Source organism: Triplophysa rosa, unplaced genomic scaffold, assembly GCF_024868665.1.
Source record: "Triplophysa rosa unplaced genomic scaffold, Trosa_1v2 scaffold251_ERROPOS137759, whole genome shotgun sequence".
Classification (NCBI taxonomy): Eukaryota; Metazoa; Chordata; class Actinopteri; order Cypriniformes; family Nemacheilidae; genus Triplophysa; species Triplophysa rosa.
Genome location: NW_026634271.1, coordinates 1 through 17,497, shown reverse-complemented (window position 1 = coordinate 17,497; position 17,497 = coordinate 1). Strand labels below are relative to the sequence as shown.

Below are 17,497 nucleotides of genomic sequence, written 5' to 3'. Positions count from 1 at the left end.
GAGACTTCACAGTTTCCTCTTCCAGGGAGACCTGGTCAAGACAGCAGCACACAAAGTTTCACACAAAACAAAGACACATAATACTCAGTACCAAAAACTAATAACAAGTAACTCAAGAAAAACACTTACAGGAATCTTTTACAACATACAAAAAGAATACAAAATACATTTAAAAGTGCATAACGATGGTAAGGACTCCAATTTAAGTACACTTTGCAAATCATTCCATGCCCAAGGGGCATAGAATGAAAAAGCACATTTACCAAATTCTGAGGACACTTTTGGAACTTTTAAGTGTAAATACGATTGAGATCTGGTGCAATAACTATTTGTGTACAGAAAAGATTAGAAATATAAGAAGGTAATTTGCCCAGAAGTGCCTTAGAAAAATAATATATATATATATATAAATATATATGAAACTTTTCACCCTAAAATGTAAGATAACATGAAAAGATGAAATATACATGAAGAGCGTGAATCTGACAAAAAGTAATGGCATGGTGCATCCAATTTACCTTTGAATAAGAAGAGCTAACATATCATTCAATGCTTATGTCACAATAAGTTGTAAAGAATCAAAGATCGAATAAAGGCATATGTGGACAGGAACGCAACTCAACTCAACTCAACTTTATTTATATAGCGCTTTTACAATTTTCATTGTTACAAAGCAGCTGCTACATGAGACACATTGACTACAAGCAAAATAATTCAAAGTTGTACCTGCAAAACAAGAAAAGGTTGAAAACACAGAAGACAGACACACCCACACACAAAACACTCCACACACACAAATACACACGTACAACACACTGACATAGAGACACACACCAACACGGATCGCACGACACACACACACACACACACACACACGTACGTACACAGACAAGTACGCACACACACACACACACACACACACACACACACACACACACACAGACACACACATACTTGTTTTTATGCAATGTGGGGGTCACCTGTCTGAAAAACTACATAATGAGGACCACCATTTCCTATGGTCCTACAGAACTAAAAATATATATTGACATATAATAAAATGCCTGTATAACAAATATTAGTTAAGATTACAAATATTTCACTACAAAAGTTTCAAACATGACACAGTACCTACTTGTGGGGTCATTACAGGTATTGGGTAAATCTGAGGTCCGGCAATACACACAGCCGGTTTCTGGGCATTAGCAAAGGGAATGTTTTCTCATTGAATATATGAACATTTATTAAATAAAGAAAATATTACGGGGTGTACCTGAAGCCTACTTATTGTGATTATCACAAATGATTTATGCCAGCTGGCAACTTTATCAAAAAATGCTGGTGGGAAAAGAATTAATAATATACACACATCCTGAAATGGGCAGAATCACAAATGTGTTCTGTTTAATTAAAAATATAGGCCTTCCTAAAGCCACAATTTTACCTGAGGCTCCCTGATGGCTGACATCAATATCATAGTTGCACAATGTGCAAAATGCATGATTCAGCAGTTTTGATGGGCGGAGACATGGCCATTGCTCCTGATACACTTTTAGGAACTGCTGTGGGGCATGGGCTCGTTTCTTTTTTTTAGGTGGTCTGCTGCTTTCTCCCTCCCTGTCTGTGTCCTCATCTGATGTCATGTTTTGCTGCAAGTCATGCACACACACACGCACAAACAAACAAACACCTCTTGGTAACTTTCTATGCTGCACACATGCACTTACATTTTTTGCCAGCCTGCCATAATCTACTTTAATAATTATAAACGTGAATAAATAAGTAATCTCAAAAGTTTGCATATGACGTTTTACTTTATTGACAATTATCGAGAGCTCGATTTTGCAGAGCGCATTCAATCCACTCCGCTGTCAGGCGGATTCCCTTTACTGAAAGAGAACGGTGCCGGCACGCCGTTTTTGTGACCAAAACTTGATGCTCTCTCGCAGATATAAGTGCACGTTATTGAGTGTGAGAATCCACCAGCGCAATCGGCCCCTATGGTACTTGGTAAAACCATGGTAACTTTTTGTGAGCACTCATTTATAAATCAGAAATAATGTTAGCGCATCTTGCGGGCAAGTGCACGTTATCAAATGAGCCCACGAGATCATCGACTGCATAGGATTAAGCTAATTCAATATTTCAACTTTCCACATCCACCCGATCCGTTTACCTTAGAGCTCAGAAGACGTCTCGACTCTTCGTTTAAAACAATGCGTCAGAACATGTGGGTGGAAGGGGATCACGCGGGATTTTGTGGTTCTGCCGATTTGCTGACTCTTGTTATTGATTGATAGGCCATAGGACGTATCAATCATCGCCGCTTTCTATTTGGGGGAAGAACTCAGTGCTATGATTGGACATATTCTTCTTTTTTCTGTTGCTTGTTTTGAGTACTGCACGCAGCAGAGGCGTCATCAGGTTTTTGCGTAGTTTAGAGTGACAAATCGTACCAGCGTACTTTGAGGTCAAAATGCGTACCTGCTACGCAAAATGCGTACAGGTTGGCAGGTCTGAGAATGCCTGTTTTTTTCTTTGACTCTTCTTTTGTTTACATCTTTGACGGTTTGTGAAACTGACTGATTTCCACTATTAATTTTCTCAGTTTCTGCATTTCAAGCCTTGTTTTTATTATTATTTGCATTGTTCCTTTAAATTGATTTGGCAACACTGTATTACTCTAATACGCAAATATTGTCAGCAAAGAAAGGTTGAGCACATACTGATGGCCATTTTGTTTTAAAGGGATAGTTCACCCAAAAATTTAAATTCTGTCATCATTTGCTCACCCTCAAATTGTTCCAAATCTGTATACATGTCAGTAACCAAACAGATATGTCATTCAGGCTTACCTGTATCAAGGTTAAGGCTGAACTTCCCTCCGGTGTTGCCACTCTGGCTAGGATGCGACACCCGTCCGTTCTCAACTTGGTCTGCATCTACAGCCATGACATAGACCATGACAAAGCTTACAGGTTGGTCCTCCATCACAGTCACCACAGACGGTGAGATGAAAACAGGCCTGTTGTCATTCACATCGGTGACAACGATGCAGACGGTGACTGTCCCATGTCGCCGCTGACTCACATCAGGAGCTGAATCAGTCGCTTGAACAACTAAAAGAAACGAAGATCTCTCATGGTCCAACATCATGCCTAAAGACAGCACCCCTGTAACTGGATCCAAAAACAGAAGATCTGAGCTGTTCGGCAAATGTTGCAGGATGGAATAGCGGATTTCGCTGTTAGGACCATTTCTGTCTTTATCAACAGCGTGTAAGGTGTAAACAGACAACCCAGGCCCCATGTTTTCAAGGATGACTATGGTGATAGGGTCTTCAGGAAACTGTGGAGCGTGATCGTTGCCATCTTGGACTTCAATTATTAATGTAACGAAATGACATTTAAGAAGGGGCATGGAGAAGTCGTCCACCTCGACCTGAAGGGTGTACCACGTAGCCTTTTCGAAGTCAAGCTCACGTGACAGGTATCACTCAACTGTCAAGCGGTCGACTACGAAAGTGCCGTCACGGTCCGTGCCCCCTACAACAGTATATGTGACCAGGCCTGCTTCAGGGAGGGTTTGAGAATCAGGCAATCTTACAGAACCCGCGACAGATCCAGGTTTTGCTCCCTCCACAGAATTCAAGGTCAGTGGTTGAGAGTTACTTAGCTGAGAACCTTTACGGAAAGACACATACAACTTATTTACACATTATATTAAGAAGCTAAAACAATAAATGGAAAAACATAATGCTAAATGTCGGGCATGCGCATTTTATAGCAGAAATGGACTTAAATGGATCTTGGATATAATCATTTAAAGGATTACATTCATGAAACTTCGCAGAGACTCAGACTAATGGAATCTAACAAAACAGGAACATATTGCAGCCCACATTTCTGTATTCTTTTCACTGGGAATGAAAAACAAAATGGTTTTACAAGCTCAAACAAAAAACCTGCATACATTAATCAGTTCATTTGATGGAACTTTGACTGCCAGATTAAAGTAAACATAATTAGAAATGGAAACTGTAAGAACATTCCTATTTTGCAAAGAAGCATACTCTAAAAAATACATTTTACAGAATCTCTGTGGATTATTTAATGAAACAAAGCTGAAGAATATCACCTGCTAATATGGAAACAGACCGATTTCACAGGTGAAATGTATTTTGATAGTTAATAATAACACTTTTGTCCAAGGAAATTTGCAATCCAAGAATGCAAGCCTGATTAGCCCAGCAAGCCGATTCCATATTTCCTTTGTATGATGCTTAACCCGAGACCAGTTGTAAACTTGAACCGTTCCCCTGGAGAATAATTTACAAGTACAAATTGTCATATAATGGCATTAAATTAAATCCTATTGCACGGTATGAAAAGGTGATGAGTGGATTCATGTAGTGTAAGGTGTTATTTTTAATGTGCCCATTACCTCCATATCCTAAAATTGCCGGTATTGCAGTGTGTAACGTAGCTTTCCTTCAATGTTCACGATCTGTAAAGTTGTTAATCCAAAAAGTCTGTGATAAATGAAGATATTGTCTCCCAAAATAGCGAGTCGACTATCTTTAGTAGTCGAGGTGATTGTTCTACCCTGTCGATAACGAGTTATACGTCTGATTTCTGCAGTACGCAGTGTACATGTTATAAGATGGTGATCGGTGACATCGTCGCTTTGAGGTATAATATCGATATTGGTTAGATCGGCTCCGTGAGATATAATCAAGTCTAGTGTATGATTAAGTCGATGAGTGGGTCTTAATCATTCCATGAAGATATTTTGTAAATTTCCTGCCTTAAATATATAAAAACTTTATTTTTGTGAGTGGATGGTCTGCCACAGTGCCCCTGATTAACAACTTCAAAGGCAATTTTCTCAATATTTTGATTTTTTTTGCGCTCTCAGATTCCAGAGTTTTAAACGGTTGCATCTCAGCCAGATATTGTCCTATTCTAACAACTCATATATCTATAGAAAGTTTATTTATTCAGCTTTCAGATTATGTAAAAATCTCAATTTCGAAAAATTGACCCATAAGACTGGTTTTGTTGTCCATGGTCACATTTAACAACATAACAATTTGTCTGAACTGAACCTATGAAAATATCTTAAATATCCTGAAACATTTAACATGTTTTAGTTCTACATCCAGACGTTCTTGATGGCCCACATTCAAACAAGAACATAACAAAACCATATAAATAAGAAAAACAAACATTACAAAAACTTGTGTGAAATGAGAATGTAACTATCCATGTAACTTGTCCCGGGCATTTGTTCTTCAAAAACTCTCCTACAGTCCACCGTAAATCTGCTCTGCCTCTGATTGGCTAGTACTCGTTGCCATCTGGGTCAGAGCCAATTAGAAGCAGGATGTGGGTGGGAAAAAACACTGCTGTCTCCTGTGTGTATGGGGAAAGGGGAGGGACAGAGGGAACAGGCAAGACAAACACCTACGTTTATAACATAAAAGTTAGAAATTATCTGCTTGACAACTTATTATGGAGCTGGGAACAAGCCCAAATTAGCAACTACACTTAAAAAACAAGCCCAAAAAAAACGCGACCCGCGACTACCAATATTTGTAAGCGACTTTACAGAAAAACAAGCCCAAAGTTGCTTATAAGCGGACTTGGCAACACTGACGGTTATATGCATGAGCCACGCCCGGTTGGTCGAGGTGGTGGTGTCGCAACAATCTTTAGAGACTTTCTTACCGTAACTCGGAGAACAGAGCATAAATTTAAAGCATTTTAAGTGCTTGCGTTGAACATCCAAACAAAAGTAAAAAAACATTGCTTTCTCTTAAATTGGCTACTGTGTATAGACCCCCTGGGCCCTACACTAATTTTCTGAAAGAGTTTGCGGACTTCTTATCGGACCTATTGATTAACGTTGATAAAGTACTGATTGTCGTTACTCTTTTGGAGTAACACAACACATCATAAGACCCACTCATCGACTTAATCATACACTAGACTTGATTATATCTCACGGAGCCGATCTAACCAATATCGATATTATACCTCAAAGCGACGATGTCACCGATCACCATCTTATAACATGTACACTGCGTACTGCAGAAATCAGACGTATAACTCGTTATCGACAGGGTAGAACAATCACCTCGACTACTAAAGATAGTCGACTCGCTATTTTGGGAGACAATATCTTCATTTATCACAGACTTTTTGGATTAACAACTTTACAGATCGTGAACATTGAAGGAAAGCTACGTTACACACTGCAATACCGGCAATTTTAGGATATGGAGGTAATGGGCACATTAAAAATAACACCTTACACTACATGAATCCACTCATCACCTTTTCATACCGTGCAATATGATTTAATTTAATGCCATTATATGACAATTTGTACTTGTAAATTATTCTCCAGGGGAACGGTTCAAGTTTACAACTGGTCTCGGGTTAAGCATCATACAAAGGAAATATGGAATCGGCTTGCTGGGCTAATCAGGCTTGCATTCTNTTCTTTTCACTGGGAATGAAAAACAAAATGGTTTTACAAGCTCAAACAAAAAACCTGCATACATTAATCAGTTCATTTGATGGAACTTTGACTGCCAGATTAAAGTAAACATAATTAGAAATGGAAACTGTAAGAACATTCCTATTTTGCAAAGAAGCATACTCTAAAAAATACATTTTACAGAATCTCTGTGGATTATTTAATGAAACAAAGCTGAAGAATATCACCTGCTAATATGGAAACAGACCGATTTCACAGGTGAAATGTATTTTGATAGTTAATAATAACACTTTTGTCCAAGGAAATTTGCAATCCAAGAATGCAAGCCTGATTAGCCCAGCAAGCCGATTCCATATTTCCTTTGTATGATGCTTAACCCGAGACCAGTTGTAAACTTGAACCGTTCCCCTGGAGAATAATTTACAAGTACAAATTGTCATATAATGGCATTAAATTAAATCATATTGCACGGTATGAAAAGGTGATGAGTGGATTCATGTAGTGTAAGGTGTTATTTTTAATGTGCCCATTACCTCCATATCCTAAAATTGCCGGTATTGCAGTGTGTAACGTAGCTTTCCTTCAATGTTCACGATCTGTAAAGTTGTTAATCCAAAAAGTCTGTGATAAATGAAGATATTGTCTCCCAAAATAGCGAGTCGACTATCTTTAGTAGTCGAGGTGATTGTTCTACCCTGTCGATAACGAGTTATACGTCTGATTTCTGCAGTACGCAGTGTACATGTTATAAGATGGTGATCGGTGACATCGTCGCTTTGAGGTATAATATCGATATTGGTTAGATCGGCTCCGTGAGATATAATCAAGTCTAGTGTATGATTAAGTCGATGAGTGGGTCTTTTGATGTGTTGTGTTACTCCAAAAGAGTAACGACAATCAGTACTTTATCAACGTTAATCAATAGGTCCGATAAGAAGTCCGCAAACTCTTTCAGAAAATTAGTGTAGGGCCCAGGGGGTCTATACACAGTAGCCAATTTAAGAGAAAGCAATGTTTTTTTACTTTTGTTTGGATGTTCAACGCAAGCACTTAAAATGCTTTAAATTTATGCTCTGTTCTCCGAGTTACGGTAAGAAAGTCTCTAAAGATTGTTGCGACACCACCACCTCGACCAACCGGGCGTGGCTCATGCATATAACCGTCAGTGTTGCCAAGTCCGCTTATAAGCAACTTTGGGCTTGTTTTTCTGTAAAGTCGCTTACAAATATTGGTAGTCGCGGGTCGCGTTTTTTTTGGGCTTGTTTTTTAAGTGTAGTTGCTAATTTGGGCTTGTTCCCAGCTCCATAATAAGTTGTCAAGCAGATAATTTCTAACTTTTATGTTATAAACGTAGGTGTTTGTCTTGCCTGTTCCCTCTGTCCCTCCCCTTTCCCCATACACACAGGAGACAGCAGTGTTTTTTCCCACCCACATCCTGCTTCTAATTGGCTCTGACCCAGATGGCAACGAGTACTAGCCAATCAGAGGCAGAGCAGATTTACGGTGGACTGTAGGAGAGTTTTTGAAGAACAAATGCCCGGGACAAGTTACATGGATAGTTACATTCTCATTTCACACAAGTTTTTGTAATGTTTGTTTTTCTTATTTATATGGTTTTGTTATGTTCTTGTTTGAATGTGGGCCATCAAGAACGTCTGGATGTAGAACTAAAACATGTTAAATGTTTCAGGATATTTAAGATATTTTCATAGGTTCAGTTCAGACAAATTGTTATGTTGTTAAATGTGACCATGGACAACAAAACCAGTCTTATGGGTCAATTTTTCGAAATTGAGATTTTTACATAATCTGAAAGCTGAATAAATAAACTTTCTATAGATATATGAGTTGTTAGAATAGGACAATATCTGGCTGAGATGCAACCGTTTAAAACTCTGGAATCTGAGAGCGCAAAAAAAATCAAAATATTGAGAAAATTGCCTTTGAAGTTGTTAATCAGGGGCACTGTGGCAGACCATCCACTCACAAAAATAAAGTTTTTATATATTTAAGGCAGGAAATTTACAAAATATCTTCATGGAACATGATCTTTACTTAATATCCTAATGATTTTTGGCATAAAAGAAAAATCGATAATTTTGACCCACACAATGTATTTTTGTCTTTTACTAAAAATGTTCCCGTGCTACTTAAGACTGGTTTTGTGATCCAGGGTCACATATATGTTTAATTTGCACCTTAGTACCTGAAGCAACTTGAAAGATAATGGTGGTGTTATTCTTTATATATATGAGGCCAAAGGGTTATGAGCAGTGTTGCCAGATCTCGCGAGACAAATAAGCTTATGAGTCTTAAGAAAAATGTTTTAGACCAAGCCTCATCCTCACGTGTTCAAATGGTTTTGACTGGAATGGTTTTTAAACCAGTTTAGTTTATTTAAGTCTTTTCTAACTCAGTCATTTGTTTATCAGAGCAGGAGCCACTTTATTGCTGCACACTAAGATTGTCAATAATTGATCCTGTTTCTGGGTTATAGTTATTTAAAAATGGGATATTCTGCAGTCCCTGCAATAATAAATAATGAATTTATGAATTCAGGATATTTATTTGTGTGTGCAAATTTTAATAATCAGAGGTTTACTGTGTAGCCTATATAATGCACTTGGTACATCAGTAGGGTATTTGATATCCCATCAGTTTTCTAATGTTAAATAATGTTAAAAGGTGGTTTAACTCCCTCTTGTGGTCATTGTCCAGAACCTAGGGGGGTCCGTAGAAAAAGTTGCTTGTTTTGGGCTTGTTTTCACAGGCTTGGTTGCTGATTTGCCTCGCGAGATCTGGCAACACTGATAACCGTAGCTTGGTGGTGTACACTCATTTATACCGAAATAATCATTTGGTTTAAGCCAGGTTTCGGTAAGGCAGAGTATATCAAAACTGTTGTCTGTGATCATTTCATTTACAATAACTGCCTTTGAATTTAGTGATCTAATATTAAGTAGCCCGAACTTTATGAGTTGGTTTTGCTCATTAATTATATTGTCTTCAGGTTTAATCACGATAAGGTTTTTTCTCTGACTTTTAACTAAATTATTATTAAGTTGTATTATTCGGGAGACAGACACAGTCTCTATGCATTTGTAAGCAGTAACATTTTTAACAGTTGAGTGAGAGGAACACAGACTATGGTTAAAGTTTGTACTTACTTACTAGTCAAATGGTGCGTAGCGTCTTTGTGATGTTGTCAGACAGAAGTTCCGCTCCGATGTTCTGGGAGCGACCTAGGCTTTTCCGCCCCGACGGCCTGTACCCGATCAAAATTATTTACAAAGAGCAGCTTCTGTTCAATACACCATGACATTAACCATTGATTAAGCGTAAATAGTCTACTGAACTTTTAATTTCCTCGTCGGTAGGTAGGAAGCGGTCCTGATATGATGATCCTTGCCGTGGGCGATGCGTTGCGTACCATATCGATCAGACTCCTAAAGTCCCTCTTCAGGATCTCCGACTGCAGGATCCTGACATCGTTCATCCCCGCGTGCAGCGCGACAGCTCCGACATTAGCGTTATCCTTCAGGATCGCGGTTACCTGCGCAGAGACATCCAGAACATCCAGAGCACCAGGAAAACAGTGAGTGCGCACCTTACCTTGAGTGAAGGAAGCGCGCACGTTCCGGACGATTGAGTCTCCGATCACCACAGCATTGCATTCCATCTCGCAGAGGGCGGCAAAGCGGTTCCTGGTAGGGATCTCGAAGACCGGTGGGGGAGAGGTCATCGCTTCGGTCCTAGCTTGCGCCTTTCGCCGTGCATGTGCCAGTGCAGGGGTGAAGTACATTTCAGCTCGTCGTGTTCTCGAAACCTGAGATCTGTGCAGAGAAACATGCAGAGTAGAAATGGTAGCAGTATTACAATCACGTCGAAAACTTACCGCGGCTTTGCAAGCGTCAGCCCGGGATGTTTCCAGCGCCGTTTTACGTTCTCGCAGCCGTGTCTGCTTATCTAATAGATCCTGGATCTGCTTCTCTACAACCTCCAGTTCCGACTGAAGTGCGAAGAATGTTTCCTCATCTGCACTCAGAGGTACACACAAGTCTGAAACATTAGCCATTAGTGATGTAATAATGAGAACAGTGAGTTAAGCAGTAAGGGCAATATTCAGTACGTAAAGGCTGGTGATGCTAACAGAATGAGGGCTAATAGCGAATGATCGTATAAAACTAATTTATTTACCGGCGACTGCCGGCCACAAGAACATAAATACAAACTTAACACATGTCCGGGCCCGGTCCTCTCTCGTCACTAGTCCTGTCGCTCGTCCTCTTATGCTCCCGATCTCCTCCGTGAGTCATGCGGGACCGGTGTGCGCACAGCTGATTCCCACCATCACTCATGCCACCGGCCCCGCCTCGTTGCCCCACGGCTCTCGTCCCGACTTCCTCGCTACATACCTCCATCGCACCTCACAGGTAGGGGGTACAACCGAGACTGTGCTTACTCCCCCCCCCGCCTCCGCCCCCTGGCGGCTGGTGATGTCTCCCGTCTCCTGCTCCTCCCCTTCACAGCGGACGGCAGCAGGCTCTGGCCCACGGGCAACGGCGACGACTCCTCCGCTCCCTCTCGGACCCCACCTTGACTCAGGAGCACGGCAGTGAGCTCTCCATCCCATCCAATGCATACTCGCTCCAGCACCACTGCCTCAGGCAGCTGCTGGCGGACGTCCCTCGTCCGCGCTGCCCGAACTCTTCAGCACGGCAGTGAGGGCTCTTCGACAGCATGTCCCTCCTTCCTCCCGGGTTTCGGCACCAATGTAACAAAAGCTCAATAAAAGGGAAGGAAGGAGGCGGGAACCGGCGAACATTCACAATAAACTTTAATCAAAATAAACAAACAATAATCTGGAAGTAAAAAGGCCTGAAGCCACCTCCAGGTAGACTGCCGGCCACACAAACATAAACAAAACTTAATATATGTCCGGGCCCGGTCCTCTCTCGCCGTACACTCCTGTCGCTCGTCCTTTTATGCTTCCAATCTCCTCTGTGAGACATGCGGGGAACGGTGTGCGCGCAGCTGATTCCCACTATCACTCACGCCACAGGCCCCGCCTCCCTGCCTCACGGCTCTCGTCACGCCTCCCTCGTCACATGCCCCCATCGCCCCTCACAGGCCGGGGGGTACCCACGAGACTGTGCTTACTCCCCCTCGGGGTCAGTCTCGACGGCCCCAGCGCCTGGGGGTATGGACAGACGAGACGAGAGAACGGAGATGGAAGCACCAGGAGCGATGGGGCGAGAGAGGGGAGAGAGGAAACAGAGAAAAAAAATTTTTTTGGTCCGGTTCCCCGACATGCTGTCCCTCGGTCCTCAGCCAGCCGAGACGCTCTTCCTCGCGTTGCCATGCGGTGGTACTGGACGCTCGGTGGACGACTCGATCCTCCTCCGCCCCCTGGCGGCCGGCGATGGCTCCTCCGGCTGAGGGCAGCCGGCAGCAAGTCCTCCACCCCCTGCTCCTCCCCTTCATGGTGGACGGTAGCAGGCTCCGGCCCACGGCCAACGGGGCTGACTCCCAACCACCCCACCTTGGACCCAGGGGCACACCGCGAGGTCTTCGTCCCGTCCGGGCACACGCTCCAGCACCACCGCCTCGTTGCCCCACGGCTCTCGTCCCGCCTTCCTCGCTACATATACTGTTTTATTTTAGATTATATTATAAGTTGTCTTAATGTGTTTACACACAAGCGCGTGGCGCATATAAAGCATGCGTTCATTGCCGCGTTTCACTGGCATAATGTTGGTTTGACATTAAACTTTCCATATTCGTGAATTTAGGGACCATCTCTAAAGTTACATACACATTAAAATGTGCATAATGCATATCAATAATCTAAAAGGTGTGCATTCTATCTGACACACACATGAACACTGTACAGTTAGTCTTGTGGGTAAAAGTCATTCCCTTTAAATGCCATTGAAGTTGGAAACATGTATTATAATATGTATGTAACTTTAGAGACGGTCCCTAAATTCACGAATATGGAACATTGAATATCGAACGTTTAATGTCAAACCAACTTTATGCCAGTGAAACACAGCAATGAAAGCGTGCTTTATCCGTGCCACGCATGCATGTGTAAAGTAAACACATTTATAATTTAATCTAAAATAAAACAGTATACAATATTCGTTAATGTTCCTGTAGGAGCTTGTTCTGTTGACAGAGGCTTCAATTCCGCGAGTAGGCTACAGTTTGCAAAACTGTGCGAACGGATTGCGAAAGCGTGGGCACAAATTATGAATTTGTGGGTACAAATTTCAAAAACTGAGGGGACTGTTTTAAAAACCGAGAGCACGGTTTTGTAAACTGTTTGTAAACTAATTTAAATTAAATTTGAACTATAACTAAATTTGAATTTTAACCAATTAAAATTAAACTATGCACTTAATTTGAATTTTACCTAATAAACCAGAATAAGTTTTAGGGCATTTTCACACCTAAGGGTTTGTTTCGGAACCTGGTGAGTTTTATCCCTGGGTTAGGTTTGTTAAGGCATATACACATGGCAATCGCACTAGGATCCGCCCCAAAACAATCGCTCCGAGACGGCCTGAATGAGGTGGTCTCGGCCCGATTGCAAACGAACTCTGAAGGGGTTCGCTAGAAGTGTGAAAGCAATCAGACCCAACGGACCAACGAACCAGGCTGTATCACAATGTATGATGGGTAATTAATGATTATCAGTATTACTGCGCAGCTTGTGTGGTTTTGTTACTTGGCAACTAGTATGCTGAATCATTTCTGAAGAACTATATTGCTTTAATAATTATTTGTTATCAATAAATTACCATTAAACAACAGTTTTTTTGTTCTTGGGTATTATTGCTTTATTAGCAATGAACATACCTTCATGAATGAGAAAGATGTTTTATGTAGTCTATACTACAGCGATATACAAAACCATGAGCCTTTAAAATATAAATTAAGCGCTCAAGCGCACGCATGCAATCCGCTGTGACACCACCAAATATGTCTAAAAAACAAATAATAAAAATTGAAAAAGATGGAATATGAAAATAAGACAATTGAATCAAAGCAGCAAACTGAATTATTCATGCAAAATAATAAAAAAGCCTAAGACGTAACAAAATTATTATTTTTTGTCTGGATCAGACAGCAAAAATAAACTCTAATGTAAAAAACAAGTCTTTTCTTCAAAAACAAAATTGTAGCCATTTTTAAATGTAGAGTTATAAATGAAAGGTAAACAAACTATTAAATAAAAATACAGCAAACTCCACCACTCAAAAGAAAAAATATCAGTGGAAAAATGGAAAAAAATATCAATATCTAATGTACACACCTCCTACCTCTGCACACATGGCATCGCTGGGCAGTATAAAACGAATCTGTCAACCAAGTCACAAGGAAAGACTTTCTCATTAGTGAAATTATATGCTCAGGTTAAAACTGAATTTATTAGTATTACTTAAATGTCCAGGGTATGATGAGCAGATGGTCATCGGGAGAACGTTAGAACAATTCACCGCTGTCGCATGTGAAAACAACAATGGCGGCAGCACTGTGGGTGGTAACGTGGGTGGTGATATTATAATAAGAGCCCCTTCCTACGTCAGAAGGGGAGCAAAATCTGATGGGCTCAATTTCTCACACGCTTGCAAAGGAAGCCTCACCAAAACAAAGTTACTGCGTTGTCATTTTTCACGTTTTCTGAAACTTCAAAACAGATTTTAATCCCATGACTCCTTTAACCCCTGCAGTTTTGAAAAGTTGCTGCTATACTATAACAGGTATAACAAGTAAGCAGTAAGGTACATGAGGCTGCACTCCGCTTCGCATCATGCCTAACAACGCCCTTCAGCCGTGATTTATTCACAATAAAGCACTGCCTCTTGTACCTTCTTGCTTAATATCGCTCTCGTAATTGTGTGATGGTGCTCTATATCAGCAGCTGTGATTGTAACCTAACCACAGCCATGCTGATATAGAGCACCATCACACTCCTACTCAAGAAATATTGCATTAATACATGTCAGCAAATATTAGATTTGGTCAGGGTTATTCTAACTTGAAAGATGTATAGATGGTTGCATAGATGGTTTCTCTTACCATTGTTATGCTGATGACACTCAACTTCACCTCTCGTTTCATCCAGATGACTCCACGGTAGCCACACGAATCTCCGACTGCCTGGCTGACATCTCTGCATGGATGAACGACCATCACCTACAGCTCAACCTGGCCAAGACTGAGCTTCTCATCTTTCCAGCCACTCCATCTGAGCAGAACCAGCTTACCATCCAGCTTGGTCTATCAAAGATAACCCCATTGACTTCAGTCAGGAATCTTGGGGTAACCATGGATGATCAACTGACTTTTAAGGANTCACGTTGCTAAAACAACACAGTCATGCAGGTTTGCATTGTACAACATCAGGAAGATCAGACCGTTCCTAGCAGAGCATGCAGCACAGCTTCTCATCCAGGCTCTTGTCACTTCTAGACTGTATTACTGTAATGCTCTTCTGGCCGGTCTCCCAGCCTGTGCTTTCAAACCTCTGCAAATGATCCAAAATGCAGCTGCACGCCTGGTCTTCAATGAGCCCATGTCACACCTCTGCTCATCTCTCTGCACTGGCTCCCAGTCGCAGCTCGCATTAAGTTCAAGGCACTGGTGCTTGCTTATAGAACTGCCACTAACACAGCACCCCCCTCCAGAGGTCTGTGGTCAGTAAATGACGGCACCTCGTTGTACCTTCACAGAGAGGCATGAAGAAATCTATCTCAAGGACCTTTTCATTCACTGTTCGCTGCTGGTGGAACGATCTTCCTATTTCCATCAGGACAGCTGGATCAATCTCACAATTCAAAAAGCAGCTGAAGACCCACCTCTTCCATGAGCACTTAGCTATATAATTTTTTTTCTCTACTTCTGTATTGCTTTTCTAAATGTTCTCTGTATGCTTGCTAACACCATCTTAATGTATATTTGAAACTTTATATTACTGGCACTTATCGTGAATATTGCTTTACTTTTGTTGCCTGTTTTCCACAATTGTAAGTCGCTTTGGATAAAGCATCTGCCAATGAATTAATGTAAATGTAAATAGAGAAACACTTGCATTAATACCATATTACATTGTATTTATTTTATCTTTTTCTCATCTATATTATATTATTAATATGCATGTAAAGCTCTTGCAACAGTGAATTGTAAAGCGCAATAGATAAAATTGTAAAAAAAGACTACGGTTTACGGAGACGATGGACATGACAAAAGCATTAGAAACGCATTATCATTTGAAAGCAGTCTAATTTAACGATTTGACCTTAAATTGAAAATTTAAATTAGGAAAACGCATTAGAGAGCCAGATTGCTCCTCTGAGTCAACTTAAAGGTCTCCTCAGACGAGCACTTTCAACAAGTTGGTATGATTTATTAGGGTCTTCATGAAATGTCTGGAACATATTTTGCTTAAAAACACTCAATGGCTGTGTAAACAAAACCCTTCTTGCCTCGTCAAAAACAGCTATGCTCCAGCAACCCGTTTTGGTGCATGTCTCTTTAAATGATAATGAGTTACAGCAACCCCACCCCCCTTCTGTCCCGTGTAACACAACACACAGTACTGCCATGGCAATGGTTTAGCTAAATGATATTTCCTGAATTCTTGCAAAGGAAGCCTCACCAAAACAAAGTTACTGCGTTGTCATTTTTCACGTTTTCTGAAACTTCAAAACAGATTTTAATCCCATGACTCCTTTAACCCCTGCAGTTTTGAAAAGTTGCTGCTATACTATAACAGGTATAACAAGTAAGCAATAAGGTACATGAGGCTGCACTCCGCTTCACATCATGCCTAACAACGCCCTTCAGCCGTGATTTATTCACAATAAAGCACTGCCTCTTGTACCTTCTTGCTTAATATCGCTCTCGTAATTGTGTGATGGTGCTCTATATCAGCAGCTGTGATTGTAACCTAACCACAGCCATGCTGATATAGAGCACCATCACACTCCTACTCAAGAAATATTGCATTAATACATGTCAGCAAATATTAGATTTGGTCAGGGTTATTCTAACTTGAAAGATGTATAGATGGTTGCATAGATGGTTTCTCTTACCATTGTTATGCTGATGACACTCAACTTCACCTCTCGTTTCATCCAGATGACTCCACGGTAGCCACACGAATCTCCGACTGCCTGGCTGACATCTCTGCATGGATGAACGACCATCACCTACAGCTCAACCTGGCCAAGACTGAGCTTCTCATCTTTCCAGCCACTCCATCTGAGCAGAACCAGCTTACCATCCAGCTTGGTCTATCAAAGATAACCCCATTGACTTCAGTCAGGAATCTTGGGGTAACCATGGATGATCAACTGACTTTTAAGGATCACGTTGCTAAAACAACACAGTCATGCAGGTTTGCATTGTACAACATCAGGAAGATCAGACCGTTCCTAGCAGAGCATGCAGCACAGCTTCTCATCCAGGCTCTTGTCACTTCTAGACTGTATTACTGTAATGCTCTTCTGGCCGGTCTCCCAGCCTGTGCTTTCAAACCTCTGCAAATGATCCAAAATGCAGCTGCACGCCTGGTCTTCAATGAGCCCATGTCACACCTCTGCTCATCTCTCTGCACTGGCTCCCAGTCGCAGCTCGCATTAAGTTCAAGGCACTGGTGCTTGCTTATAGAACTGCCACTAACACAGCACCCCCCTCCAGAGGTCTGTGGTCAGTAAATGACGGCACCTCGTTGTACCTTCACAGAGAGGCATGAAGAAATCTATCTCAAGGACCTTTTCATTCACTGTTCGCTGCTGGTGGAACGATCTTCCTATTTCCATCAGGACAGCTGGATCAATCTCACAATTCAAAAAGCAGCTGAAGACCCACCTCTTCCATGAGCACTTAGCTATATAATTTTTTTTCTCTACTTCTGTATTGCTTTTCTAAATGTTCTCTGTATGCTTGCTAACACCATCTTAATGTATATTTGAAACTTTAT

The 17,497-nt window shown here is 41.2% G+C and overlaps 1 protein-coding gene and 2 pseudogenes across 1 annotated transcript; 2 read left to right on the top strand and 1 right to left on the bottom strand.

The window, feature by feature from the left end:
• Nucleotides 1–3,419: 3,419 nt before the first annotated feature.
• On the bottom strand, nt 3,420–10,852 carry LOC130550182 (uncharacterized). The gene is made up of 3 exons (XM_057327587.1): nt 9,861–10,852; nt 9,676–9,769; nt 3,420–3,683 (listed from the first exon to the last, which is right to left on the bottom strand). The coding sequence occupies exon 1, from the start codon at nt 10,577–10,579 to the stop codon at nt 9,863–9,865; it is 717 nt and encodes a 238-aa protein (XP_057183570.1). The 5' UTR covers nt 10,580–10,852; the 3' UTR covers nt 3,420–3,683; nt 9,676–9,769; nt 9,861–9,862.
• A 962-nt stretch (nt 10,853–11,814) lies between these two features.
• Nucleotides 11,815–15,398, top strand: LOC130550174 (uncharacterized; annotated as a pseudogene).
• A 1,031-nt stretch (nt 15,399–16,429) lies between these two features.
• Nucleotides 16,430–17,412, top strand: LOC130550178 (uncharacterized; annotated as a pseudogene).
• Nucleotides 17,413–17,497: the final 85 nt, after the last annotated feature.

Excerpts from the sequence above, each read along its gene's own strand:
- LOC130550182 (XM_057327587.1), bottom strand. The coding sequence starts at position 10,579 with ATGGCTAATGTTTCAGACTTGTGTGTACCTCTGAGTGCAGATGAGGAA.